At 35.4% G+C, this 26838-nt stretch overlaps 2 protein-coding genes and 1 long non-coding RNA gene across 3 annotated transcripts; 2 read left to right on the top strand and 1 right to left on the bottom strand.

Moving 5' to 3' along the window:
- Window positions 1-336: 336 nt before the first annotated feature.
- Window positions 337-14278, top strand: LOC122353074 (adhesion G-protein coupled receptor G2). Its single transcript, XM_043250906.1, has 34 exons — window positions 337-583; window positions 2022-2107; window positions 3118-3488; window positions 3581-3641; window positions 3772-3816; window positions 3897-3964; window positions 4310-4428; window positions 4596-4617; window positions 4721-4758; window positions 4866-4993; window positions 5190-5295; window positions 5444-5511; window positions 5694-5735; window positions 5823-5887; window positions 6006-6046; window positions 6210-6252; window positions 6332-6360; window positions 6449-6594; window positions 6675-6801; window positions 7193-7392; window positions 7936-8155; window positions 8343-8499; window positions 8756-8920; window positions 9080-9202; window positions 9303-9348; window positions 9430-9533; window positions 9616-9737; window positions 10427-10698; window positions 10818-10917; window positions 11133-11416; window positions 11990-12091; window positions 12184-12324; window positions 12733-13883; window positions 14139-14278. The coding sequence occupies exons 1-33, from the start codon at window positions 510-512 to the stop codon at window positions 12837-12839; spliced, it is 3822 nt and encodes a 1273-aa protein (XP_043106841.1). The 5' UTR covers window positions 337-509; the 3' UTR covers window positions 12840-13883; window positions 14139-14278.
- On the bottom strand, window positions 14169-25383 carry gabrr3a (gamma-aminobutyric acid type A receptor subunit rho3a). Its single transcript, XM_043250908.1, has 9 exons — window positions 25143-25383; window positions 23755-23867; window positions 20015-20082; window positions 19373-19596; window positions 18758-18840; window positions 17329-17466; window positions 16255-16407; window positions 15429-15622; window positions 14169-14471 (listed from the first exon to the last, which is right to left on the bottom strand). Exons 1-9 carry the CDS (start codon window positions 25283-25285, stop codon window positions 14169-14171), a joined length of 1419 nt encoding a protein of 472 aa, XP_043106843.1. The 5' UTR covers window positions 25286-25383.
- On the top strand, window positions 15393-18844 carry LOC122353076. The gene is made up of 3 exons (XR_006251958.1): window positions 15393-15530; window positions 15926-16020; window positions 18713-18844. It is a non-coding gene; the product is annotated as an uncharacterized LOC122353076 (long non-coding RNA).
- Window positions 25384-26838: the final 1455 nt, after the last annotated feature.

A 26838-nucleotide genomic window follows, 5' to 3' on the forward strand; every position in this document is an offset into this window, starting at 1 on the left:
AGCCACAACAAAATAACTCTGTAAAAAATATAAAGAAGCGTTTTAATTGCTTATTTCTCAAAAACATTTATTTACTTCATCTTATTTAAAAATGTATCTTAGTATAATCGTGCAATTTTCTCTGCAGTTCTCTGTGGCTCCAAATGTCACCCTGTATGCTTAAAATATTAATATAAGAGTATATGCTGACAAATAGGATTATTCTAATTATTTATTGAATTACAGTTAACATTTAGCTAAGCTAGAGGGGAAGTACTCTTCCTGTACTTTGGAGGCTGGGTGTGTGTTGAAATTTTGAGTTAAGGTGGGTGGTGCGCATAGCTCAGTCTTCACTGATACACTTCACAAGACAGTCAAACCTGAGCGGCTTTTCTCATTAAGAAACTTTTGTCTGTCTTAGATCTGTCTTAAGTCTGGAAGGGCACATTTTCTTCGGCGAGTTCCTGTTATTCTGCCGGTAACCAGTCTGCAGCTGTCCACAGAGACACACTTTTGTGTGAGAGAAGAATATGTCCATGGTTTGTTGGGTAGGCACAGATCATGATGTGAAGCACAGCAGGTTGTCTGCTCCAGTGTCTACAAGGTATGTGGCGTAAAACGAGTGCATATTAATTGTTATAAATATATATATATATATATATATATATATATATATATATATATATATATATATATATATATATAATATGTATAATACATATTTATTGTTCATGTTATGATTTTTATGAAAATTATCTGCACTGAATAAGAACTTGAACTTGACTGACTTGACTTGATATTTTTCTTTTGGGAATGTTTTATAGATTGTTTCATGTTATTTACTGATATTTATTTTAAATTATTGTTAATTACAGGGGTAGGCGGTACATTTTTAATAGGATTTCATACAATATAACTACATTGTTATATAATCAATTATATACTGAAACATTACTTTCAATTGTAAGTTACGTAATGAGAGACTAGTTTAACGACTGGTACCTTATCAAATAATCAAAATACTGTGTTAAATTCAATATATACCACTTGTTTGAAAGAAATAAACACTTTTATCTAGGAAAAGTAAATTAATTTATTAATTTATGTTACAAACATTATACTCCGTGTCAAATTAAAGCTGTTCTTTTAAACTTTATATTAATAATTCCTAGAACTGTATCATGGCTTTTTCAGCTGTATTTTCGATATATTTCCAAGCCTTACCAACTCAAACCTTTGATTAATTTTTAGTAGTGCAATTTACATGTTTACAATATGATGTTTAATTGTGTTTTTAAGAATATAATTAATATTTCTCTTAAAAATTATCGATATATATGAGAATATATATATGAGAACAACGAACTTTGCTGCAAAAAAAAGAAAACTACTATTATGTATATACTTTTTTTTGTTCTTAATGGCTGATAACATTCACTTTCACATTAGATTAAATTTGGCAGCAGCAATTTGATGCTATTTACACTAAGTGTGCAAATAGCAATTTATTCTATTTGCACAGTTTTTTCCGCTATTTATACTAATTATTGCAAATAAAGGCAAACAGTGGCAATTATCTGCAGCTCCTCTGCCGGGCTATTTGCACATTGTGTAAATAAACAGTAGGAAGTTTTACATTAGATCGGGTCAGTTGTATTTGTTAGAAATACACACCATGGATTTGAAAGCTCTTGAAAAAAAAAAAAACGGACTGAAGGTTAAACAAATGCTTGTGAACAGTTAGTAAGTTCAGATTTACGTATTTATGAAATGTGTTAAGTTAGCTGTATTGAGTTAACTGAATTATATATGAATTGAGTTGTACCAGGAAGCGGAATTTAATAGTGTTACCTGTTTAAGTCTTTTGTCTGGAAGTCACATCATGGCTAGTTTATTCACATAAAGCGTTAATCACTACAGGGGTGTGACAGTCACTACAGTTACATTTACTACAGTTAAAGTAAAAAAAAAAATGCAATAAACTTTTGAAGTAATTTGTGTCTGTTGCAAAGTGAGTGTTATTTTTTTACTGTATTTCGTAGAGCAATGGTGACCAAACAAATGAGCAGATGCTGGAGACATCTGCATGATGTATTTTTCCTGTTCCTGCTCCTGCTGTGCTGTCCAGGTGAAGTCTGATGCTTGTATACAGACCTACTTAATTTTAGGGATTGTCCTCTTGTTTGCTCACCTTTTATGCCCAAATACTACCCTGTATTTGAGTTTATAGAACAAAGCAGGATGATGCTGAAGTATAACGTCTGTTTGCACAATGCAGTAACATTACACAATGGCCTGTGTAACTTGTAATGGCGATCAATAGGTCCTCAGTATCCTGTATCCTGCATTTGGAAATTTTACATTCTGAAAGACCGCTATTGAAAAGATCTAGTTTTTATCTAATTCTGAGTTAATGGATTATGAATTATGTGCTCGATTATACGATGAGCTGCATGAACTTCACAAGTGTAGAAGATGATAATTTGATCCAGAATGATCCAAAGAGGTTTTTATTTTGTTTCACTGGAGAAAATCTGACATTCGTATAAAATGTTATGTCACGAATGTGACCTGGAAATCTTGGCACAGAATCTTAAATATTTTTTTCTTAGTTTTACATACACAAGTTTTTTTAAGCTTGGCGTTTTTAGTTTATTTAATGATTTTGAATCGAAGATTTTGTCCTCTTTTTTATTGCATTGTCTATTAACATATCTCCTATATACATTGTGTGTAGGGCATATGAGCATTAATTTGTTTCTGACTATATATATTTGTGTGCATCCTAGTTGTATTGTTCAGTATTCCTGTAATAAGGATCATTTAAAACATGAGTCACGTAAAACATGGGCTGTGATCACTTTGAAACACAATAGCTTAACTGAACCAACCAACCAAATACAGCTCAGTCAACCTGCTGTACATGTTTTGGTCTGAAACGAAACAAAAGACAATTTTTACTTACGCTTATGAGTCAGCTAAATGGGCAGACAGAAAGAGATGGATAAAGAGTAGCCATTCATTGCAGAAACAAACAAACTAATAATCTGATAGAGATCAAATTATGTTGTTATGATGCGTGTTAGCAATAAATTAGCTGTATTTTAAACTTCTGTGTATTTATTTTTTTTCCTGCAGTAACTTCAAGCATAAATTTCACAACAATTGGGCTTTCGGCCGTCACACCATCTACAGGACCCCCAAATTCATTAACAACAAGCCAAGTTATGGTTCAAAATACAACAGCGATGGTGCACACCACAGCCACATCATCTAATATAAGCACAACAATCTCAGCAACCGTATTCACAACGGAATCACACAGCACTGATAATCGAACTGTGGAAAGCACACCATACACATTCACTGGAAACACGACGACTTTTGAAACAACTGCAAACTTCACATTCACTGGAAACACGACTTCTTTTGAAACAACTGCAAACTTCACATTCACTGGAAATGCCACTACTTTTGAAACAACTGAAAACGTCACATTTACAGCAGCAGTAAGTACTGCAAATACACCATTACTAACACCGAATTTCAATTTACATCCTACAATATGTTATTAATCGACTCATTGTCATATTATCTTCAGCCCGAACCATCCTCCACTAATATAACTGATACAACACCAACCATTACCCAAACATCAATCGGTAAGACATAGTGTAAAGATCTCTCTCTGTGTGTACCAAACCACAGTTTATACTTACTGTTGTGTTAATATTTACATTTTATCCCCTATTCTATCCCCTGTTTATCTAATATTCATTCATTCTTGTCTAGTTACAGCACCCAAACCTTGTAACATTTTTCAAAGCTGTGAGAATGGTAAGTATTATAACTTCAGCACGCTTAAACAACCCAGTTTTTTGTGAAATAACCCAGTTTTACTCTTGTTTTTTTATTAGAATTTTACTGGATGATCGTTAACGTAACAAGAACATCTGGAAGTGATCCAGCACCCATCCAAACATGGGTACGTCGAGGAATGATATTCATGTGAAAACTCTACAGAAGACTGTAGTTTATTCCCTTTTACAGATATAGAACAATAAAGAAAGCATATATTAAAATGTAAATTATATAAAAATTACATATTGACTAATATATATTCATTTATTTTGTTAGCGTACAGTGTTTTTCAATTTTTACATAATACTTATATGTAATATTAAATATGACAATATTTTAAATCGTTATCAAATGTTTTTTGTTTTTTTTTAATGAGAATTCACAGCTGAAGGATATATAAAACAAATAGTGTCTAGAAAAATCTTGAAAAGCAGTAATTTAACTCAATCATCTGAAATATGTTTTCCAGCTTGACAGTCTTTACAGAAGCAACCTCAATGCATGTTCACTTTTACAATATGAGGTTATGAGCGCAGTGAAGGAGAGCTCTGTGACACAAGCTGTGCCTATCACAGCTACCAGTATAAGGTACAGTACTTTTTTCATAAATAAACACATACCACTTCTCACTTTAGTTCTCATTTTTTTAATTTCAGCTTTCAGAAAAAAATAATGAATCCGCAATCAACAGGGCTTACTGTGCTTCGAAAAGATGTGCAATAAATTAACCCGGTCTTCTTTCTGTTTTTTTGCAGTACAGAGAAACCCATGCTTTACGTAAGTGCAGGTTCAGTTGTCATTGCGTGCAGCACATTTTGGTATTTCATGAGATTTCATGTAAAAGCGTATACAACAATTTGCTTTTATTTTCCATTACTAGGACATGGAGGTCACGTGTGATCCAAGAAATAGTACACAGTCAGTATCAAATGCTGCTCCCATCCATATTAAACGTATTCAAGCAGTAGATAAAATCATTGTGCTTCTGTAAGCTTCTCTTTCATCGTCCTGGTGTTTTCTGACAGGGATGCACAGTGCAATATACTTCTGAGGCTGAGTGCACCTGTCAGTGTTTGCTGCATTAGTGATGCTGTTGTGAAGATGAACTCAGAAAATGTCAGCATCAGTTTGGTGGGAACAATAGAAAGAGTGGGTTAGTCAAATTCCCCTAATTCTTACATTTTAATAAATATATATATATATATATATATATATATATATATATATATATATATATATATATATTTTTTTTTTTTTTTTTTTTTTTTTTTTTTATTGTTATTTTTTATTTTTATATTGTGGAATAAAAACATTGTGTATAGATTGTTTCCATCTTGTTTTTTGCACAGGTTTGTGTGCAGATTATGTAGCACCGATTTTATCTGGACAATATGACAAATGTAATCAGACAGTCAATATTAATGTGTGTACAGAAGAGCCGCAGAACATCTCATGGTAAGTTTACACACTGACTGTATCATGCTTAGGTTACTGCTAATTGTGTAAGGTACAACCTACAATTATTTTTATTAAACAATCATTTTTTTTCATACTAGGTGTTCTATGTTTTCTCTTTCATTTCTTGTCTTTATTTTTTTTATAGTGGAAACAATACAAATGTGATTTTTCCACTGGATACTGGTGTTCAAGAGATCTGCCCTACTAGCCCACGTAAGGCTTCTTTTATCCTCTTTAATAAACGTTCAGTGTGCTTTAGATAAACGACATTTCATTGTTCAGAAATGTTACATACTTGAAACACCTAGCTGGTTTTCAACATATGGATATGTTAATGAACACGTATTTAAAATCATTGTGCCATATTTGACCTTATCTTTTGTTTTTCCCTAAAGCGCTGCCTACATGTAATTGTTCTTCACACTGCAATAACTCAGGTAAGGCAAATTCATCATAAGAGTCAATACACAAAAAATACTTAAATCAGATCAAAGCTTTCATTTACATGTACTCCTCTATTTTAGATTTCTACTATTACCATTTTAATGTACAGCAGAATCAATATATGAAATACTCTGAAATCGAGTCTGTAAGTATCACATCTAGTATTAAAGTCAGATCACAGGTTCCTTCCTATTTTACAACACTGAATTTTAATAGTTCTGTCGATCCTTAGATTGATTTTTGTTTTTGATATCTTTCTGCAGTTTTCTAGGTTCTTGAATTACTCAAAATGCAGCAACATGTCGTGAGTTAACACTGTTTTTATTGTATCTTTTTGGTTTCAAATAAAAATAATTTACATTTATTTGCCGAAGCAATATACAGTGCAGCCATCATCCCTGAAATTTAAATACCATAGCAATACCACAGTACATTTTTAACGTTCTTCTTTTACTTCTGCGTTTTAGATCTGCATGTAACAGTGTGCAAGCTTTCAGAAATCACATTCAGGTAAGGTATCTTTACGATAGGGATGTCTTTTGGTTGTAGAGTGATACAGATCTCTTACTTGCAATTCTGACTCCTGCAGGACATAGGTGTGAGTGATTGCACAAGCAGGTACGCTGAGTCTCACTGCAGCATGATTTCAAGTTTCTTTTATAGTTAATGGGTGGTTAATGTATCGCTCCTTCCTCTCCTGGCCTAGCTATTGTGGCGATAACGCAACTCGTAACAGCAATGTTATAGTGAAACTAGACGCAGCAATGGACCCGTGTGATGTTTGCACAGCTCTAGAGGCCATCTTTGAATCTCAGGAAAGCTTCATCTTCGACGGAGTTGTGAGCAGAGTAGGTAAGTGTCTTTTGTAAACATAGCTATATATAAGATTATTTTCTGAATACATCTGATTACATCGTTGTGATTATTTTCAGCTGTCTGCTCTTATTCTTTGGATCCTTTAAGAGATTATTTCATATGGAAGCCATCTTTGAGTGCAAATTTTAGTTCTGAGGGCTTCTGTGTGGAGTCAAACAGAGAAAACATGTCGACAGATTACTGGTTAGTAAAGTTTTCTTTGCATACAGTGTGTCATATATGACAGTAGATGCATGTGTGCCATTTGTATTTAGCAATATTCATCTGCCACAAACACAGTATGTACTAAAACAACACACGTTGCTTTTTTATGGGTTGATTTCATAAACATAATGGGTTTTGCACTGTACAAATCCTACCATCGCACAAAACTTTCAGCATTTTTTGATTTCAAGAAAACTTTATTCTGTATGATTTATAAGCATAAAACCAAAAAATGTCTCCACAAGGTCAATATTTACTGGTAATACTATCCTTGTGGTCCCCATAATGTAGGGAATACCAGGACCTAGATACACATATACATGTGCATATCTGTTTTCTTAACAATTCGTTCTATTTCATATGTTTACAGCTCAACAGACGTGATAGCAGGTATCATTCCAATTATAGTCATTCCCCTAAATGGCAGCTGTAATTCATCTGCACCCACGTTTCAGAACAGTACCACAACTCCTCCATCTTTCACAAGTACCTCCCTCTCGAACTCAACCACCATCAATGCTACAGTCTCTGTGAATGTAACAGCTTCATCTGCTAATGTATCAGCTTCAGGTACTTAAATACAGTAACACCTGGATACGTGAGGGCACATTTTACCCCAGATCTTAACCCAAATAATGTCAAATTGCAAATGTATTCAATTTTGGGGAACAGTTCTCACTATTAACTACAACATTTGCCTGAATAAACTTCTTATCTGCTGTTTAATTGTAAAGTATTGGTAAGTTTAGGTATATGGATCTAAAATGCTGTCATATAGAATAAGACATTATTAATAAACAGCCAATATGGTAGCAATATGCATGCTAACAAGCAACAGTAAGAACTGAATTAGTCATTAAAATAAAGTTTTATTTTTAATTATTTTATTTTATAATTTTATTTTTATTTAATTTTATTTATGCAAAATATATTTTTATATTTCAATCCTGATTATGTAGTGAAATGTGACCCAGACAAACATTCACCTTGTCAAGTTCAATGTAATAAATAATGGTATTCATAGAAAGAAAAGCCAAAGGAGCATTCAAGAACAAATCTGCGATCGATCAATCAACCAGTCGACTACATTTTTATCTCTTCCTTTTTGTACAGTGTCTACAACCACATCAGGGACATTAGATGCTGAAGGATTGTTGAAGTTGAGCGCAAATGCTTTATCTTTAAACGCCACTCAGTTGGAGCTGATTTTATCACAGCTGGAGTCACTTCTCTCTGGGCCCAACGTCAGCCTGGCTCTGGGAAACACCTCCGTCAACATTGTCAACAATCTCCTTGATGTTCCTGTAGCTGTAATGTCTCCTTTTTCAAAGAGGTGAGAAACACTCATCTGTGTCCAGGTTTCTTACTGTTTTGTCACATTTATTATGGCATAATAGTAAACGAATCGAGTCAAGCCTATACCTGGAAAGAACAATTATCTAAAATCAAGCTGTGCATAAGTTTTAGTACAAAATCTGTCTGATATACTGTATACAGTCAAGTTTGTCTCTGGTTACTAGGGCCATTGGGGTTGTGGACACAGTGGGTCTTAAATTGGTTGTACCAGGGACGAGTCAGTCAATATTTTCACCATCACTGGCTCTGGTGGTGAAGAAAGTCGATGGGGCCAACTTTCAAGAGACGTCCTTCTCATTAATTGAAACATCAAGCATTCAGGTAATTTTTTTTCCTATGTAGGTTGTCCCTATATTAGTTTAACTGGTTATAATTAAATTGAATTAAATGAAAAAATTATTAAATTAAATTAGCATCTCATGTGAACGTTTGACATTCAATTTATCAAAGTGAATTTGATTCATTTCATATGTCATGGCTGTATACGCTACACTGTAACACTGTAATGTTGATGAGTGCAACGATTAGGGTTTTAAGGGTCATACCTGATTTGATTCTGCTGTGTTTGGCATTACAGATTCGAAGTAACCGCAGCATGGCGAATGAAGACATCATGGTTCGGTCCACTCCTTTGGGTTCAGTCACCCTCCCAGCATCCCTCACACAGAACCTCACAGCAGAACAACAGCAGCTCGCATCCAGAGTCCAGTTCAACTTCTTCCAGAAGAGCACCTTCTTCCAGGTGTGATACGAAGCAATGCTTTAGATTCAAATTAGTCGACTCCGTATTAGATGACTGCTGCCTGTTTGAAATAGCTGAATGGTGCATTGTGAACTGATACAAATATATGCTTGTTTTGCTGTAGTTATTTTTTTGGAATAATAAACTCTTTCTGTGTAGGACAAAAACCTGACTGGACGTAAACTAAACAGCGGGATTGTGGGTAGCAGTGTGGCTAACCTGAGCATCTCCGGCCTACAGAAGGAAGTGCTGATAACCCTGAGAAACACAGAGCCCATCCCGGTCGCTATAAATAACTTTAATATCACAACAAATACAAAAACTTATTTGTACTTCAACACAATGCTGCTTTCTTGTCTTACTCTATTTTATTGCTCCACAGGCTAACAATAAAGCTGTCTGTGTGTTCTGGGACTTTGGATTAAATGGTATTTCTGTCATCTTTTAATGTTTCTTTCTTTACTAAATTTTGTCGTTGTATGTTTTAACCATCGATCATTGGTTCACAGGTGGCTCGGGTGGCTGGAATTCCTCTGGGTGTCGTGTACTTAATACTTCTGCTGAAGAAACTCAGTGCGCCTGCAGTCACCTTACCAGCTTTGGCATTCTGCTAGTGAGTTACAGCACAAAACATTTCGCATGCTCGCTTAACATTTAGTTTGTTTTGATTGTATCATAACTGTGTTGTCTGACAGGACATTTCCAAGACTCCCATTGATGAAACAAATTCTAAAATCCTGACATTCATTACGTACATCGGCTGTGGCATCTCTGCCATTTTCCTGTCAATCACACTGCTCACATATCTGGCCTTTGGGTAAGGATCACTCTGACCAATTCATTACATATTTAACCTCTCGTTTAATTTAATATATTGGCTTTTGTTTAAAGAGTTTCATATTTTGCTCTTTCATATTCAGCTCTTCTTTTTAACAGTTAACGTTTAACTCTAACTTTGAATTTTTTGGATCGTCAGTCATTCAAGCTCCTTCAATACTGGACACAGATATTTACCTTAAATTACACCAAGCTGATTAATCACTAAAACCTCCCACGCATCATGATTTCAGGCTGTTTCATTTCTCATTTCGTTGTAACAAAGAGTTTGCATCTATGTTTGTAAGTTGTTTACTTGCTTTTCTTTTTGTTGCCATGGTTGCTGACTGGTTCACTTTATTGTGGCCATGACATTAAAACATGGGAGTGCCTTTGCCCTAAAATTTATGTGACATTTACATGGCTAAACTATGTTGTGAATATTCGAATCTAAACAATATGACACACAGTAAAAATTTTAGGAAAGAAAAAAATGTAAAGCAAAGAAAATCAACGAATTATGAAAAATGTACTGCCATTGTTTGAATAATATCTAATCATGTAATCCATAAAAAATTACTGTAATCTGATTAAGAGCAATTTAAAAATTAAATATAATCTAATTTACAAAAATGCTTGATTTTTGGAATCTGATTACATAATCCATAATTTTTTTTTTTCTCTCTATAGTAAACTGCGCAAAGACATCCCGTCTAAGATCCTGATTCAGCTGTGTTTGGCCCTGCTTTTTCTAAACCTGGTGTTCCTATTGGACGCCTGGCTGGCTCTGTTTCCAAACGCTGTGGGCCTATGTATCTCCACTGCTTTTTTCCTGCATTATTTCCTCCTGGCGTCCTTTACCTGGATGGCACTGGAAGCTGTCCACATGTATCTGGCCCTCGTCAAGGTGTTCAACACCTACATCGCCCGCATTATGATCAAGATGGGACTCGCTGGATGGGGTATGTGACTTATCTGTTACCGCAACGAGTTCATGTTTTGTCTTTTAAAGGCTGCTTTGTTCAAATGGTTTAGTCTGTCTGAGAGCAGATGAACTTATAACGTTTTGTTCATTTTAAAGGCATTCCTCTCGTGGTAGTCATAATTGTCATAGCTGTTAACAAAGACCACTATGGCCTTGTGACATATGGGAGGTATGCAAATGGAGTGACTGATGATTTGTGAGTAATAAATCCCTTTTTTTCTCAACACTATATTGATATAATAAATACATATTTATTTATTTATTTATTTATTTATAATAATATATATAATAATTATAGATTTACATTCTATATAAATCATACAGACTTTTTTTAACCCTGCTGTATATTTTTAATCATTTCTTTCATGCTTTTATCATATAATTTATCATAAATTTGTTTTCTCCCCACAGCTGCTGGATAAAAAACGACATTGTCTTCTATGTTGCTGTGGTGGCGTACTTCTGTCTTGTCTTCCTGATGAACCTCATCATGTTTATTGTGGTAATGATCCAGCTGTGTCGCATTAAGCAGCAGAACCCTCACAATGTGCAGAATCGCAGCGGCTGGCAGGAGATGCGCAGCGTGGCCGGACTCACCGTGCTTCTGGGCCTAACCTGGGGCTTCGCTTTCTTCGCCTGGGGTCCCGTTAACCTGCCCTTCATGTACCTGTTTGCTATTTTTAACACTTTACAAGGTGGGTCCTAATTTGCATACGCGCTCTACCATTCTTGAAAGGCTAAATTGTCCATATTTGCTTTATTAAAAGGCCTCTGGTATTAATGTGAGCTACCTATCATTGCAAGTCATTATAAAGAAAAGTAAAAAGTGCGGTTTGCTTGGAAAATCTGAAAGGGATTTATTTTTAAAATATCTCAAGCACATCTTAAAAGCGAACATTTGCGAGCACCTTTGGATATTAATTCCTGTTTGATTTTTTTGTGTTGTGTTTTCTAAAAAGTGTTTTATAAAATTGAAAACCCTGTCAAAGGCTGAGAATTAGTGTATGGGTTTACAGTTTTGGTGCGTGGTTCTGGTGTTTGAAGAAATAATCTCGATTCACTCTAGTAAACAGAAATCATTTTCAATTCTGTTCATTTGCCAGGATTGTTGTGTTCAGGGCAGACTCTGTTTTTGTTAGTTTTACATTGTCAGAGTCAGAGTCAGAGCTCCTTTGTTGGAATCCATAATATTATCGGGCAACACGTGTCAAGGTTTATTTTTAGCCTTCTGATGGAATGTTGATGCTAATATACCTGTTCCCTCACAGGATTCTTCATCTTTGTGTTTCATTGTGCCATGAAAGAAAACGTCAGACGACAATGGAGGACATACCTGTGTTGTGGCAGCCTGAGGCTGGCAGAAAACTCAGGTAAGAGGCCTTTAGATGTTCATGCATATGACTGACTTGCTTTCGTGTGGCGTATTTATCTCATGACTGGCCTTCTCTTTTTTATGTAACAGAATGGAGTCGCACCGCAACTCAAAAGATTAACAAAGCCACCAAAAAAAGAGGATTTTCATTCCGCTCGGCGAATTCGAACAATTCTAGCTCGTCTTTCCTGAACCATGACAGCTTGGCATCCGATACGCCTGTGGACGTCAGTGAGTATTACCTGCTAGACGGGCTGTGTGCGTTCTGCATGGTTATCACATGAAATTCCTAGCTGAAACAGCAGGTGATGCTAACTGGTCTTTACAGAACCTATTACTAAAGGAACAGTTTACCCCAAAATTAATAATTGCTGGCCATACTAGAGAATAAAACAGATCTGGAGAAATTTAGCATTATGTCACTCTGCGGTGAATGGGAGTCCAAGCAGCTGATAAAAACCTCCCAATAATCCATCCTTAAATTTGGGGTGAACTGTTCCTTCAACTAATTGATGCAAAAACATCTTTTATACTTGTAAACATTTATAGTTCAACATTTACTCTGCATGTTAAGCTATAATCAGATTAGTTTTACTGTGAAAGAAGTGCAGATTTTGAGCTGTTTGTCTTTGATTGCAGGCAACCCGATGGACGACAGGATAATAACTGCAGAAGAAGAGCCCAGCTCAGGTTCTGACGTGGTATTGAATGAGATCAACGACCAGTACCGAGGTCAGAGGTCATAGTGAAACACAGCCACCATGAGCGTATGTGTGTGTGTGCTATGGTCTTAACGAAACCCTGGATTTCACTGCTATTTTAAATTTACATAAAGTATTGAGTGTTGTATATACAACAGAAATGTTACTTCAAATGAAGCACTTTAATTAATGCAATTAAACAATAAAGCTACCACAGCAATGCAAAACCTCTTAAACCGACAAGAAATTATGTGATGGTTTGGATTGCATACTTTTTCTTTGAGTAGTTGGATAATTGTGCAGTTGGAACAAATTGGATAAGTGTTTATGAAATGTAATTATGTGCTTAAAATATGGTTCAGTTACTTGACTATCTTATATATCTGTACTATAGTCTGGAACGTTCAAAATCATGTATGTCGTCACATGTATTTTATTTTTGTATTTTTATAGCTTTTCAAAATAATAAAATGTACAACATAAGAGTATAATAAAAGAAGTACAAGTTGTTAAAGAAATTAATACTTTTATTCATCAAGGATGCAATAAACTGATAGAAAATGACAGTCAAGACATAATGAAACGATGTTTTGAATATAGAGTTGTTTTCATCATTACTACTAAGAAATGCTTATTGCACATTAAATGTTTCTTACATTTTAAACATATTAAAATAGAAAACAGTATTTCACATTATTACAGTATATTTCATAAAATAAATGCAGCCTTGGTGAACATAAGAGACTTCTTTCAAAAACATTCACAATCTTACCAACCCCTAACTTTTCAACGGTTGTGGAAACGTCATGGCTTAAACACTGAACTGCGACCGGTCCCTTTAAATGTCAGCCAGCTACTTCCTGTTCAAGTGGGCACTTCCAACAGAAAAACATAGCCTAAACTTTGCTGAGTTAAAAGTCTTACTATGCGAGACTAGCACGAGTGTTAATTAATTTAATAATCACAAGTGATAATTCTTGAGCATATAAAGAAGGTCGGCTTGTTTTTCGAGGTTCTGCTTTCAGATCTAATGAACTCTAGAAGATAAAGATGGTGGATGGATCCCATGAGAACGGTCACAAGAGTCAGGTAAGCAGCTGTTTATACAGTGTATCCTTGAATGAGATGAACATGCTCCTTGTGTTTGAGAGTTTATGATGAAAGACATATCTTCAAATGCAAAACGTGTAAAGAGATCGCCACATCTCCATCATCATCTTTTCTCGAGTCACGCTTAAACAGAAACGTCCACTTCGTCAGGCCACTTGTGCTTATTGTCAAAGCGTTCGTTATGACAGCCATCGCTAGCCCAAAGTTCAACCGTCTTGTGCAATATTATTACAGCGACTGATCAGAAGAACTCGAGCTACAGGATCAGGAGTAGATGCACCAGTAGATGATGTTGAAGAGAAGATACGCCACTGGAAAGATGATCCTGGAGTACGAGTCAATCATGTAGCTGTTGCTCATTATGAATCTGATGTTCTTGCCGACCGAGCGTTTCCTCCAGAGTCTGGTGCCTTCGGTGGGAGGAGGCTCGGTGGAGGAGGCTCTGGGAGGGATGGTCCGAGTCGTGCTGGGTGTGGTGGGGAGCTCGGGGAACGGAGACACGTCTATGTCATCGTGAAAACAGCCGTCGTAGGCCATAGCCTGGGTTGCGTCGTAGGAAACCGGAAGCTTTGGAAATGGCAAAAAGACACTTAGTATAGTGATTCAAATTCAAATTATAATTCAATGTAAAATGCCATTTACTATGCATAATTTATTTTTGTTATTGTTATTGTTTTAGCAGAGCTTTTTTTGTGTCTTATTTTTACAACAACAATAATATTAATGTAGAAATAAGACATTATTAATGTAACATTTTTAAATTAATGTTATTGTTGTTATTAATGTTAATATAAGTCATTATTAAAATAATAGTAATTGTTATTAGATTTTAAAATACATGTTATAATATTTTTCATGAAGTAATAATTTTATTGCTTTCAAAATCTTGTGCATTTTTTATGACAAATAAAACAACTTTATGTATATTATTTATGATTTAATTTTTGATATTGTTGTCATACAATTTTGGAAGAAACTTTGTTTTTCAAGTGTTTGGCTAATTGTTAGGCCAATGAATTTTTGTTGCTTTTATAAATATAAGTGTATTTATAATATTTATAAATAACTACAGAAACTAGTTTGAATTTGTGTTAAATGACCTTAAAATGTGTATCTTAAAAGTGAACATTCAGTCTTGTTCATATTTATTTATATTTAATAGAGAAAATTTCTTTAATATAAATATAAATTCACTTATAATGTATAATTTATTAATTAATATTTCCATTGCTTTTTAAATCAGTTCATTCTTTTAATAAAATAATTTTAAAATTAGGTTAAGTCATTTTAATTTTATTAATAGAATAATTAAAATAAATGTACTTATATTATTTATTGACTTGTTGTTTTTGTTATGTTTTGACAGAAACTATGGTTACAACGGGTAAACTTTTGTTTGACTTTGTGTTGCCTTAAAATGACCGTAGAGGGCGATGTGTAGCTTAAAAGTGAAAATTCAGTCTCAGTTATAGTTACCAGAGCAAATATCACCACCGAACAATCACTCTCTGAACAAACCCTGACCTTTCCTTTCTGAAGCTTTTTCATCTCTTCCACCGTGGTGAAATAGTTCACAGCAGCATATTCAATGACCGACAGGAAAACAAAGAGGAAACTGGCCCAAAGGTAAATATCCACAGCCTTCACGTAAGACACCTGAGGCATGGACGCTGAGACGCCTGTTATTATAGTAGACATGGTCAACACGGTGGTGATTCCTGTCATAGATCAAAACAATCGGAAAGAGAGAGGACAGAAAGACCAATAAGAAGCGGGTTCGTGGGAAACAGAGGTTACACGTTAAAAGGAAGTTCATCAGTTCGAGCTCTATTGCATGTCACACAAGGGTCCCCAGTAGATTACAGACGTAAAAGGAAATGAAAATGACATAAATTAGTCACCGTTTATTCCACGCTCTCACACACGCGGTGCAGGTTGCAACACTTACGTTTCTTCTTTAGAAAGCATACGGGATGACACACATTGCGTGAACTACTTCTATTCTTTTGTGACTCTCACAGGGCTTGTGCTATGATGTCAAGGACGTGTATGAAAAGAGCAGCTTCCTGCCTGGGTGTCTAACGTCTCCTGGCCTGACTATCAAGGTATTTTTGAGGTAATTTAACTCTGTTCTCTCTAAACCGGTTTGTGCTTGTTCCTGGAAAGCATATTATCCAGAGAGAACGCACAAAGTAAATACACTGTTACCAACTCACCTGAGGCGATAGAAACTTCCTGTCACGGGTGTAACGTTAACATCAGACAGGTTAAATAGAACGAGCGAACAGAATATCATGTCTAAACGTATTACTAGATTCTAAAATAAGGGTGTTTCCCTCGAGAGGTTTACCTAGAGACACACGGGCAGGTACGGCTCTCCTGTCGATCCAGAAGGACACCCAGGAGAGCATGACCATAAGCATTGTGGGAAAGTATGTCTGCAGCATGAAGAAGAATATGTGTCTCCTGAGGATGAAGTTTATGTACAGTCGGTTATACCAGCCTGAGAGAAACAGAGAGTACGGGACATTTACAACAGATATGAAGATGATAATTAAAGAACGAACAATAATAAACTTTATTACGTAAACATTCTTAAAATACAGATGTCCTTATGAATTATTGTTGATGTATTGAACTTAGATACATAATTTTTTACAGATAAATAAATATTTATTTTTCATTTTATTTTAATGTTTTAGGAATTAATCAATCAATCCATCAGTCATCTTCTGTCGTAACATTCGGCCCAAAACACTTTGATGGAAAAAGAGTTGAAAGAGAAATATCATGGATCATTTAATAATTAATTCAATTAAAATTTAATTTAACTTGCAATCAGTTCAGAAATTTGGGATTAGTAAGATTTGGAACAGTTATTAAAAACTGTAACATTGCAAATTTTATAGCAATTTAAATAGACGTTTTTTTATTTTAATATATTTAAAGTGTAATTTATTTCTGTGATGGTAGCCTTTTTTTTCCAGCCATTACTACAGTGTCACACGATCCTTTAGAAATCATTTTAATATGCTGAAGAAATGAGAAATATTTTACTTAACAATATAAATGTCTTTACTGTCAGTTTTTAAAAATTAAATGCATCCGATTCATAAATTTAAAAAATCGAAAGTAAAATAAAAATCAAAAAATTACCAGCCCCCAAGTTTCGAACAAATGCTGTTTTTAATAAAGCACGCTAAAACTTATGCAGTTAAAATATAAACATTTAAGCCCAAAATTAGTAACATTTTAGTAAGATTCCCACATATAATGTAAGATTTCCTGAGATGACTTAAGACGTATATCCAACCATTTCAGTCAAGAATGCTGGACATTCTCTGGGCTCTCTGTTGGTTCTGTGTGAAAAAGCACATGGTAGTACAGTAATAAAAGCATGCAGGAGGAAGTGAAGCACACATACCGGTGCTGCTGTAGAAGGCTAGCCCGAAGGAAGGGTGGAATTCTTCAATAAAAAACTGCGAGAGTGCAATCTCGTCAGTCCTTAATGAATCGTTCCCATTCTTCCAATAGAGCATGAGGTCGTTCTCATTGTAAGCGTCTTCAAGAGAGCAAAAAATAAAACGTGGGAAGGGGGGTGGGGAGATGTGAGACAGCAAACTCTCTTTGAAGATACATGGGCGGCACTCCTCAGAGGAGAGAACACCGAGCATCCAAAAGCAGCTCCGCCATCTCTCCTCTGAAGAGGAGGCCCATGCAACTCTGAACCAGTTCATCTGTGCACTTCTTTTCTATCGGATTAAATATGACTAAAAAAAGGTTATGTGATACAAAACTTTGTTATTAAGGTAGTAGTTCACACAGAAATGAAAATCAGGTCATCTTCATCGTGTAAAATGTTCTTTGGTCTATTCCACTAATTGGTGATTTTGAAGAATGTTCATGCCTCTCTTTTGACGTATAATAAATGAATAGTGACTAACTAGTGCAAAAAAAAAATCATACCATTTTTTTTACATTTTTGAATTATTTGTGTACTATTATCATTATTATTTTAATTAGCCTTTAATATATTCTTCTGTATTCTTTTTTTATTTATATATAGAATTAATTAATATTTATTTTAGTAATTTCTGTATTTAACTTTATTTATAGTTATGTCCAAAGTCCACATTTATCTGGTAGTTGTTTAAATTTTTAAAGTTTTTAATCATATTTTGACTACCAAAAACTATTTTTACTAGTTTTATTTATCACGTGACTTGTACACCGAGCCTTGTGAAAGAAACAATAGCTTTGTTTAGGAAACAGGTCATTGTTATTGATGCCAGTGCTACTAAATACCAAGAAAAGTGTGAAAATCTATTTACATTTTGTGGGATGTGGTGTCACATTATCTTTCAGAAATGACTATGCTAATTACTAATATGCTGATTTGGCGCTCAAGAAATGTTATTATTATAAATGTCAAAAACAACTCTTTAGTCTCTTTATTGAAACGGTGATTAAAAAAAATTCAGCACTCTTTGATGAATGTGAAGTTTGGAACATTCGTTTTAAATAAAAATAATTTGTTAAGGCTTTACTGGTACATTTTCTGAGCCCTTATTGAATAAAAAACATCATAATTTCTTTAAAAAAGAAACGATCTGATTTCAAACATTATTGTATTTTCATTGTACAAGCCTGTGAACATCCTGCTAAATTTCTTCTTTTTGAGCGAGTAAACGATGATGTAATTTGCCATTTTTGGGTGAACTATCCCACACAATACTCAATATCACATTTAGGATATGTTTACAGGTATACCTGCTTTGACTAATGATTTCCTTGTGCCCTGTTGATAGTACTTGCTGATGAGTGTACATGCACACACAGACGGTCATACTCACAACTCTCCAGCTCTAGAGAGCAGTTCTGCGTGTCTAGAGGAAACCGGCTGAAGTCCATGGAGCAGAGAGCCGTCACCGTGATTCTGCAATTCACAATTCAGGACGGCCTTAACAAATCACTTACAATGAGACTGAAAAAGTCCCTTTGAAATCGTGACATGTGATATTGAGCTTAGCAAAGCATCAAATCAGGGAAACAATTCCGGTGAATTGAACTGAAAACCGATCCTGACACACCTCACCATGTACACAAGTCTACACTTGCAGCACATGCGGCTGATTCTTAGAGAAAAAAAATTCTTGTCCTGCTATAGAAGGTTTTCAACGAAACGCAATTAGTTTGTAAGTTAAAGCCGACTTGGTCACACGTAATTTAACCTGTATGACTTTTTCCACTCAAGTAACAAAAAATATATATTTGGAATGACAGTAAATGACAGAAATTTTTGATTTGGGTGAACTCTCCTTCGTGACTTTTCTTCAAAGCGAAGAGCTGAAACCTCTTATTTCCCTTCCCGTGAAGCTTCAAAACACAGCAAAATGCCTCAGGGTAACTGCTAGTTTCATAGCTTTTGTAAAAACATCTGGTTTCAGGAAAGTGGCTTTATGTGGTACCTGACGCTGTAGAGAATGTTTCCATCTGGATAGACTCTGAGCATGATGTTTTCCATGGTGGTGTCATGAATGAAAGAACGCTTGGAGTGAACAAAGAAGACATCTGGCACCCATATCTTTTTCACCAGGCGAGCGTCAAAAGTTCGGCTTTTGTTATTGCTGGACGGAAAGGCCAGTCTGTCGTCCTGCCAGTAATGCCTAAGGTACAAGGTCATGGTGAAGTCCTATGTCCACAGAAGACATGAAATAGACTTTGTCAGTTTGCATAAGCCACTCCTTTACGCCACTGTGCATATTTCTTTATAACTGCAGCCAGACCTTTGTTTTGACTACATAATTCACAAACTTCCGTTTTTTTTTCAACTTAGGATAAGGAAAAACTAAATAAAATAAAAAATGAAGAACACTCAAGTACGTGAAGCTAGTCTGGATGAACATGTCTGTGGATTTAGCATGCCTTTCTGCGCACATTCATAGTCTTTGTTGTTTTAACCTTTGCCCTCTGCCTCATTCGTGAATCCAATCGTTTTAAATGGTCGAGGATTTAAGCTTGATGTGTGACTAGCACTGAGAGTCGAGGGTGCGCAGATCTAACAGACAGGTTAAAGGTTAAAAGTAATTTATAAAAGAGCAGACACTCACCATATTGACCTCTGAAATGCTGTCAATGCTCTCCACCTGCACATCGATGCCCACTGGAATAGCCGAACCTGGACTCAGATGGAAAAGAAACGGAATTGAGCTTTTTACACAGCACTTGCTGAAACAAGCGGAAATAGCATGTGTGGCATCACATACCCATTTGAGTAGAACATTGAGTTTTATTCATTGACATGAATTTCATATATAAAACGTTTTAAATTAAAATGATTATATAGGACAGATTCTTCAGGATTATGTTCGCAATGAAAATTCCAGGATATTGTACTCACCCCAAAGTTATCCTAGGTGTATATAACTTACTTCTTTCAGATTAACAGTTTTTTTAAAAATGTATCCTGGCTCTTCAAAGTTTGATTTAAGCTCTGTAAATCAGATATATCTGCAAGTACTGCGATGTAAAACTAACCTATAAGCATTCGGTGGTTATCACATGTCCTCTGAAGCAGGTTTTTTATAACAAAAATATTTCTAGTTTAAAATTATAAATGAGATTTACGGAGCTTAAAGATAATGGCCGCTATCCACAAGCATTACCAAACTTGGAAGAGCCAGGATAAATTATTATTTTTTTAATTCTGACTGTGATCATCTGAAAGAAGAAAGTCATATACACCTATGGCTTTGGGGTGAGTAAAATATGGCGTAAATTAAATTTTTTTTTTTGGGTGAACTATTTCTTTAAGCATGTCACATCTTCTGTGTTTTTTTTACTCATTAAAAACAAATGCGTTCAACGGTGATTGTATTTCAAAGGCAGGAACATGTTTGTGTGCATTTTATTTTGTGGTTTCAATGGAACAAATGGGTCTGGAGCGCTCGATTGTGTAATATTTCAAAAGCAACACATTTCAGTGTCGGGTTGTCTATTATTTAACGCAAACTAAATGAATGCTCTGCTACTCAACTAGAGATGTTTCATTTGTTACAGGGATGTCTGTAACCACAAAATGTTTTTAAAAAACTCACTTTTATACATTTATATCTGATTTATGTCCACATGTGAATGAGGCCTGAAACTAATAGGAGAATATCAGAATTTTTCCTGCTTACACGTGGGCCTTATCCAATGTGTGCCAGATGGGAAGAAAAAAATCTGAATTGGGTTACTTGAACCATGCAGTGTAAATGCGTTTAAATGAGTTTAAATGGTGACCTCAGTCTTCTGATTCTCAAAAAAGAAGAAGAAAAAGGGTCTTTGCTCAAGTTTCAGTCATTTCTGTGCAGAGACATACTAAAATTTTCTCTTCAAATTCATCTAAAATCAAATGATCTGAGCCTTTTTTGTTCAGATAAACCTTTTACCTGCAACCAAAACCGGTTTGTAGCTCCAGAATTGGATCCAAAAACAAGATATAAACGATCAATTTCCACAAAATTCAGTATTGTTCATGTTTCTTGCGATTACTTCCTGCTGCTAATAATGCACAGGACGAGTCTGATTCACATCACAGGCTCTTAGAAGCTAGTTTTTTTTTTTTGTGAATTAAAAACAGACAGCGCATCCAGTGATTTCCGATCAAAATGTTCTCCAATTCCTGTCCTTTCCAGTGAATCATTTCTGAATCAGTTGGAATCTGACTCGTTTAAGTCATTAATTTGTCATGTGTGGCTCAGAGAAAGCTCTTACGCAAAATCAATGTATGGACTTGTTCAAGTGGCAATATCAAAGATAAACATCACGAGTTTTATCAGTGGCATTTTTGCATTTTATCAGTATATGTTACCCAATTAGTTTTATTTGTTGTACTTTTATCTCCTTTATCAGGCCAACACAATTGCATTTCTGTTTTTCAAATATTTCTTTCTCTAATTCAAAAGCAACCTTGAAGAAACAATACATTGCCTTGTGGCCTATCTATGTACTGCTGAACTATCAAACCACCAACTATTTACTTCTGAGATCCATCAGTGGAAGCAGTAATCAAATCAAACGAGTCAATATTTGTGTGAGAAGGGCTATACACAATTTCCATTGTCATAACAGAACAACACGACAAATGTATGTTTAACATCGTAGTTAGTATCGTAGTCGTGTCTATCCACATTAAGCACTCTGCTTGTGTCAACTGTTTCTCTTCAAGGCTACGATAGACGTATCAATCTCTCAACTCACAGCTGCATCACATAAAACAAACACATGGAGACCAGTTGGAATCTCTCTGAGTAGAGACAGAAGAATTTCAAGTGTCTGATTCTTATCCGCTATTCAATCATCTCTGCCTTAAACCTGCCTCGAAAAATTCCAGAGAGTTAGTCTGAAAACTAAACGTTCTACTACTGCAATATTTCAAGAATTGACATATGAAGACAAATAGATGTCTCACGACTGCGTCATCAACCGCATAAAATCTGAAAAGCGATGTTAAGCTTCCTACAAACAGAGACTTAACTCAGTGCACATGACTCGTGTGATTATGAGCCTCTCGCTGTTTTCAGAGAACCATCATGTTCCCCTAATCTGGACTGAAATAAAACTCAATCTCAGTGTTCACATGTAGGGATTAGCAGACAAAATAACAGAAAAGTGCTACTACCCCCTTTTTTTTGTAAAATACCATGTTAATATTGAACAGTACAACGCGAAACGGTATCCATAGTTAACAAATAACATGGAAATGAATATATATAACTACACACAATCATTATAGCTTTCCTACAGAGTTGTTGCTTCACAAATATATTCACCTAAATGGACCCAAAATCGCATATTGAACAGAAAGCCTCAGACAAGAAGATTATACTATTGAAAAAAACAGCATACCACTCTATGTTCTTATTTTAAAAACAGCGACCTTTAGATAGCCTGTAAGATTTAGCTACATTCTCAGGCTTCTCAGAGAGCCGCTGGGATTATAATGCAGATTACTGCGTATAAAACACATCTGTCCTCAGTGTATTGTCTGCTTGGCACTACTACCAATCTGGGTCAGAGTGGGGTTTTTTTTTTCTCCCTCTGATTTGGACGCATCGCACATGACATTCTAACCTACATTTTTGACAATCTCAGCGACAGAGTCACATTCTGGTCATTTGGCCCACCGTGACTTTTAAAGCCTTTGATCTTGAGTTCAGCCAGTGTAAAAGAATACAGCGCTTAACCCTGTTCTTTGAGTTCTCTCAATGGACATATACTAGCAAATAACAGCACAGCAGAAAATATGCATGATATCCCTATCAGCACAACATGTTTCATACAAAGTAAGCGGCTTAAAAGCATGTAAGAGTGAGATTTTCAGAGAATATAGCGTCATGTATAATATCGTATTAAAGAAAGGATCTACATATTTATATAGACTTTTTATTTATTTATTTTTTCATCGAACATTTGTGTTAATTTCCTGCTGCTTACATAATAGTGATCATTTTAATTGCTGTCATAGTGTGAAGTGTGTGATCTCGGCATCACGATTCCCATCAGCAGATTTTTGGGTAATCACATCATTGTTTCTCTCTTTTTTTTTTTTTTACCTTCTCTCTATCTCCTGAAATGATCCCAGCTGTCCTTGCAGTGCCTCTCTGTGCTGCACTAGTGCTATTGTTGTATGTCATGTATTCGTGCCAGCTGTGTGGAATGAGCTTGCGTTCCCACGCAATATCATTCAAATCAACCACCAAGACACCAAGATAACACCTGATGCTTATGAATGCAACAAATGCATATTTTTTAAGGAAACAAGCGAAAGTGATAAGTGGCTATTTTAATGGTAAGATTTCCTCACCTCCAAAACCAGGCCTCATGGCGAAGTCGTGATCTTCTATTCTCAAGAGCTGCTCTGATTTAATCAGCAGAGATTTGGTGCTGTCAGACTTCTTCGTTTTGAAGTCTATTCGTCTGTTTAAAAAGACACACATTTTTAACATGTAAAAAGTTACGTTTTGGTTAAAAACAACAAGACTGACTTATAGTAGAAATTAATTTTAACATTTTATCATTCAGCAATCCAGAAAGCAGTTTTCGGAAAAACTTTTATATATATAAAATACACCACAGAAGTATATTAAATGCATTATCATCTCTTGTAATGCACCTTATAAACTCATGAATAATTGTAACCACTGTTATAATGCATTATATTACTCATTCATTGTTTTTATAAACTAGCGTTTAAATCATTTCCACTTCTAGACCGTATCAAGTATACATTAAAACTCATAACAGCCGATATTTGATGATACAGGCGATCTACAAGAATTACAATGCATTTTAACTAGCAATTTAACAATTATTTATGTAAAGTTATAGTGCATTTTAATATACATTATGAATGCATTATATCAACGCATAAAGTGTTAAACACCTTTCTAATCAAAAGCTAGCTATACAGTTAAACTCTGTCTAAATATGCCTCTTATTTTTGACCTGGGTGATTTCCAGATGCCATATAAAAGAGTCCCACTGACTTACTAATACAATTAATAGGATAAACATAATTTCAGAGATTGAACTCTTTTTAATATCATTTTTCAGTGACTCTAAGTGCCTCTTTGTCAGTATTTTAATGTGTCTTGTTCACCACAACAAAGTCAATAGTTCAACCCCAAATGTACTACTGCAATAATGTAGAACTTTAAAATTAAGTTTAGGGTTTTTTAGTATTTTATTTATTAAATTAAACGAAAATTAAACGTGAAGATATTTTACAGATTCATTAAATGTTTTTTTTGCTTATTTAACCAATTCATTAAAAAAAGTCATAATAATTTTATCATACTCTTCGTCAAATGGCACTGTTACCTGAGAATGACCTCCCTCTGGATCAGTACTAAAAGACTAAATTGTTACCCAGTGCTGTTCCAGTTGTTTACCTCAGATACCCAGCTCAGCCCTGAGCTCTAATTACAGAGTTCCTTTATCCACAATTAATTACACCTTCAAAAACACACACAATCCCCAAGTATGGGTCAAAACACAGCACAGGGCTTCAAATAAACCCTTACACATCAATCCACATGGCCAAGACCACAATAAATAAAACCAAGAGCGTAAACAGGCTGACACTGGTATTTAAATGAAACAGAATGGAGCTGATTGATTATATACAAAGCGACGTTCCAACTACCAGAGCATTCTGCAAATGCATTTAAGAGCCAGCAAAAGCATCCTCACCCTCCATGTTTGTGCCGTGTGCTTTCGCCCAGGTAGACGTCCTTGTGCCTGCGCTGGTTTTGTGTGTTGCTTCCTTTGAGAAGGGCGACGGGCCACAGCCAGGCCAGGCACATCAGCCTCAGTACAGAGAGAGCAAAGTTCATGACCGAGTCCTGAGCTCCAGGATCTGATTCTGGGAGAAATAGAGAGACGGTATGGGATCAGTCTAACTCTCTGGAAATCCTTACCCAGCATCCTTTCCATCTCGTAGTGCCGCCCATTCCGACACAGAAGAGGCCTTTAGATCCAAACCGGGCTGCAAAAGTTACACGGTCCCATTTGAAATCCTTTGAGCGCTGCTTTTGTGCATGTGTGTTAGTGTGTAAATGGCTGGCGGTCTACGTTTCCCACCCTGCCTAAAAGCCTGTCTGCTCTTCTGACCATGTCCCCCTCCCTCCGATTAAAACCAAATATCAATTTATTTCTATAATGACAAAGGAATGACGTTAATTCCTCTCTAATCTTCTTACATGCAGCTGCTGAAATCTTTCAGTAACCTATAAACTCCACGGGGAAGCCGAAGGGGAGGTGCATCACAACCAGAGCTAGCTCTACCGTCAGGTTGCCTAAAATAAGCAACTAGCCCTCTTTGTTTGTGAAGAGTATCCAAGAATTTTTCCTTTAGAAAATTAGACGGCTTGACCAACTGACTTTGCATGTCTGACAGACTAAATCTATGCTAATATGCTAACATGTTGATTCGGTTTCTCAAAAACAACCAAAGATAACTCTACCACAGGTATATGTTTTGAAGCTGTGATGCTGGTTTAAGGTGGTTGGACAGGCTTCGCACCAGCACATGACCAGTTAAGGACCATCTTAAACCAATTTAAACCAGCATCCCAGCTTTAAAACATACCTAACCAGTATATGCTTTTTTTCATCAGGGGCGTCCCAGAATTTTTCTCTGAGAATCAGACAGCTAGACCAATTTACTTTGTATATCTGACAGAGTACATTTATGCTAATATGCTAACATGTTGATCATGCTAACATGCTAATTTGGTTCTCAGAAACAACCAGAGCTAAGTTAACCAGAGAAAAGTAAGCAATTTTTCCTTCAGAATCAAATACATTGTAAATCTGTGCTAATATGGCTAATGTTGCTCATGCTAATATGCTGATTTGGTGCTCAAAAAACATTTCTTTAAAAAAAAAAAAAAATTGTGTAATATTGTTAAGTAAGATGTTACAGAATCAGTTACTCATTTACTGAACTCAGGGCATTGTTATTAGTCTTATATGTGTTTACTGAGGCTTCTACGTTCTGAATAACCTCTAGCTGTAAATGAAACATAACATGGCACTGGTTTCTCTGTAATTGTATGTCTGTACAGCTAAATGTGTGTCATGCTGCTATTAGCTATTGATGTGTAGATCCACTGTCAGGCTAATCTGTGAGACAGATCTTAACTCGCTTCATGGGGGATTACAGTCATGGAGAACATCAAGAGATGACAGAGAGATGAAAAAGGAGGCATAGAGGGACAATACAGGGATGGGAGAGAAAAGCTTTAAAAGACATCTAGGAAATACATATAGAAAAATATGCATCATAAAATGTTCAAGTGATACTTTGCTTTCTTCACACATCACATCTTATATTTAATCATGCATATTCTTCGCTGACAAAAAGTCTTTATTGGTTGTGGAAGAA

The sequence above is a fragment of the Puntigrus tetrazona genome, chromosome 10 (assembly GCF_018831695.1).
Source record: "Puntigrus tetrazona isolate hp1 chromosome 10, ASM1883169v1, whole genome shotgun sequence".
Taxonomy (NCBI): Eukaryota; Metazoa; Chordata; class Actinopteri; order Cypriniformes; family Cyprinidae; genus Puntigrus; species Puntigrus tetrazona.

What these genes read in the sequence shown, in the direction of transcription:
- LOC122353074 (XM_043250906.1), top strand. Translation starts at nt 510, where the DNA reads ATGTCCATGGTTTGTTGGGTAGGCACAGATCATGATGTGAAGCACAGC. An exon ending in GGGAACAATAGAAAGAGTGG is followed by an intron (nt 4,994 to 5,189) that starts GTTAGTCAAATT and finishes TTTTTTGCACAG; the next exon opens with GTTTGTGTGCAGATTATGTA. An exon ending in AACATGTCGACAGATTACTG is followed by an intron (nt 6,802 to 7,192) that starts GTTAGTAAAGTT and finishes ATATGTTTACAG; the next exon opens with CTCAACAGACGTGATAGCAG.
- gabrr3a (XM_043250908.1), bottom strand. Translation starts at nt 25,285, where the DNA reads ATGAACTTTGCTCTCTCTGTACTGAGGCTGATGTGCCTGGCCTGGCTG. An exon ending in CATGAGGCCTGGTTTTGGAG is followed by an intron (nt 20,083 to 23,754) that starts GTGAGGAAATCT and finishes ATCTGAGTCCAG; the next exon opens with GTTCGGCTATTCCAGTGGGC. An exon ending in AGCCTTCTACAGCAGCACCG is followed by an intron (nt 16,408 to 17,328) that starts GTATGTGTGCTT and finishes TGTTTCTCTCAG; the next exon opens with GCTGGTATAACCGACTGTAC.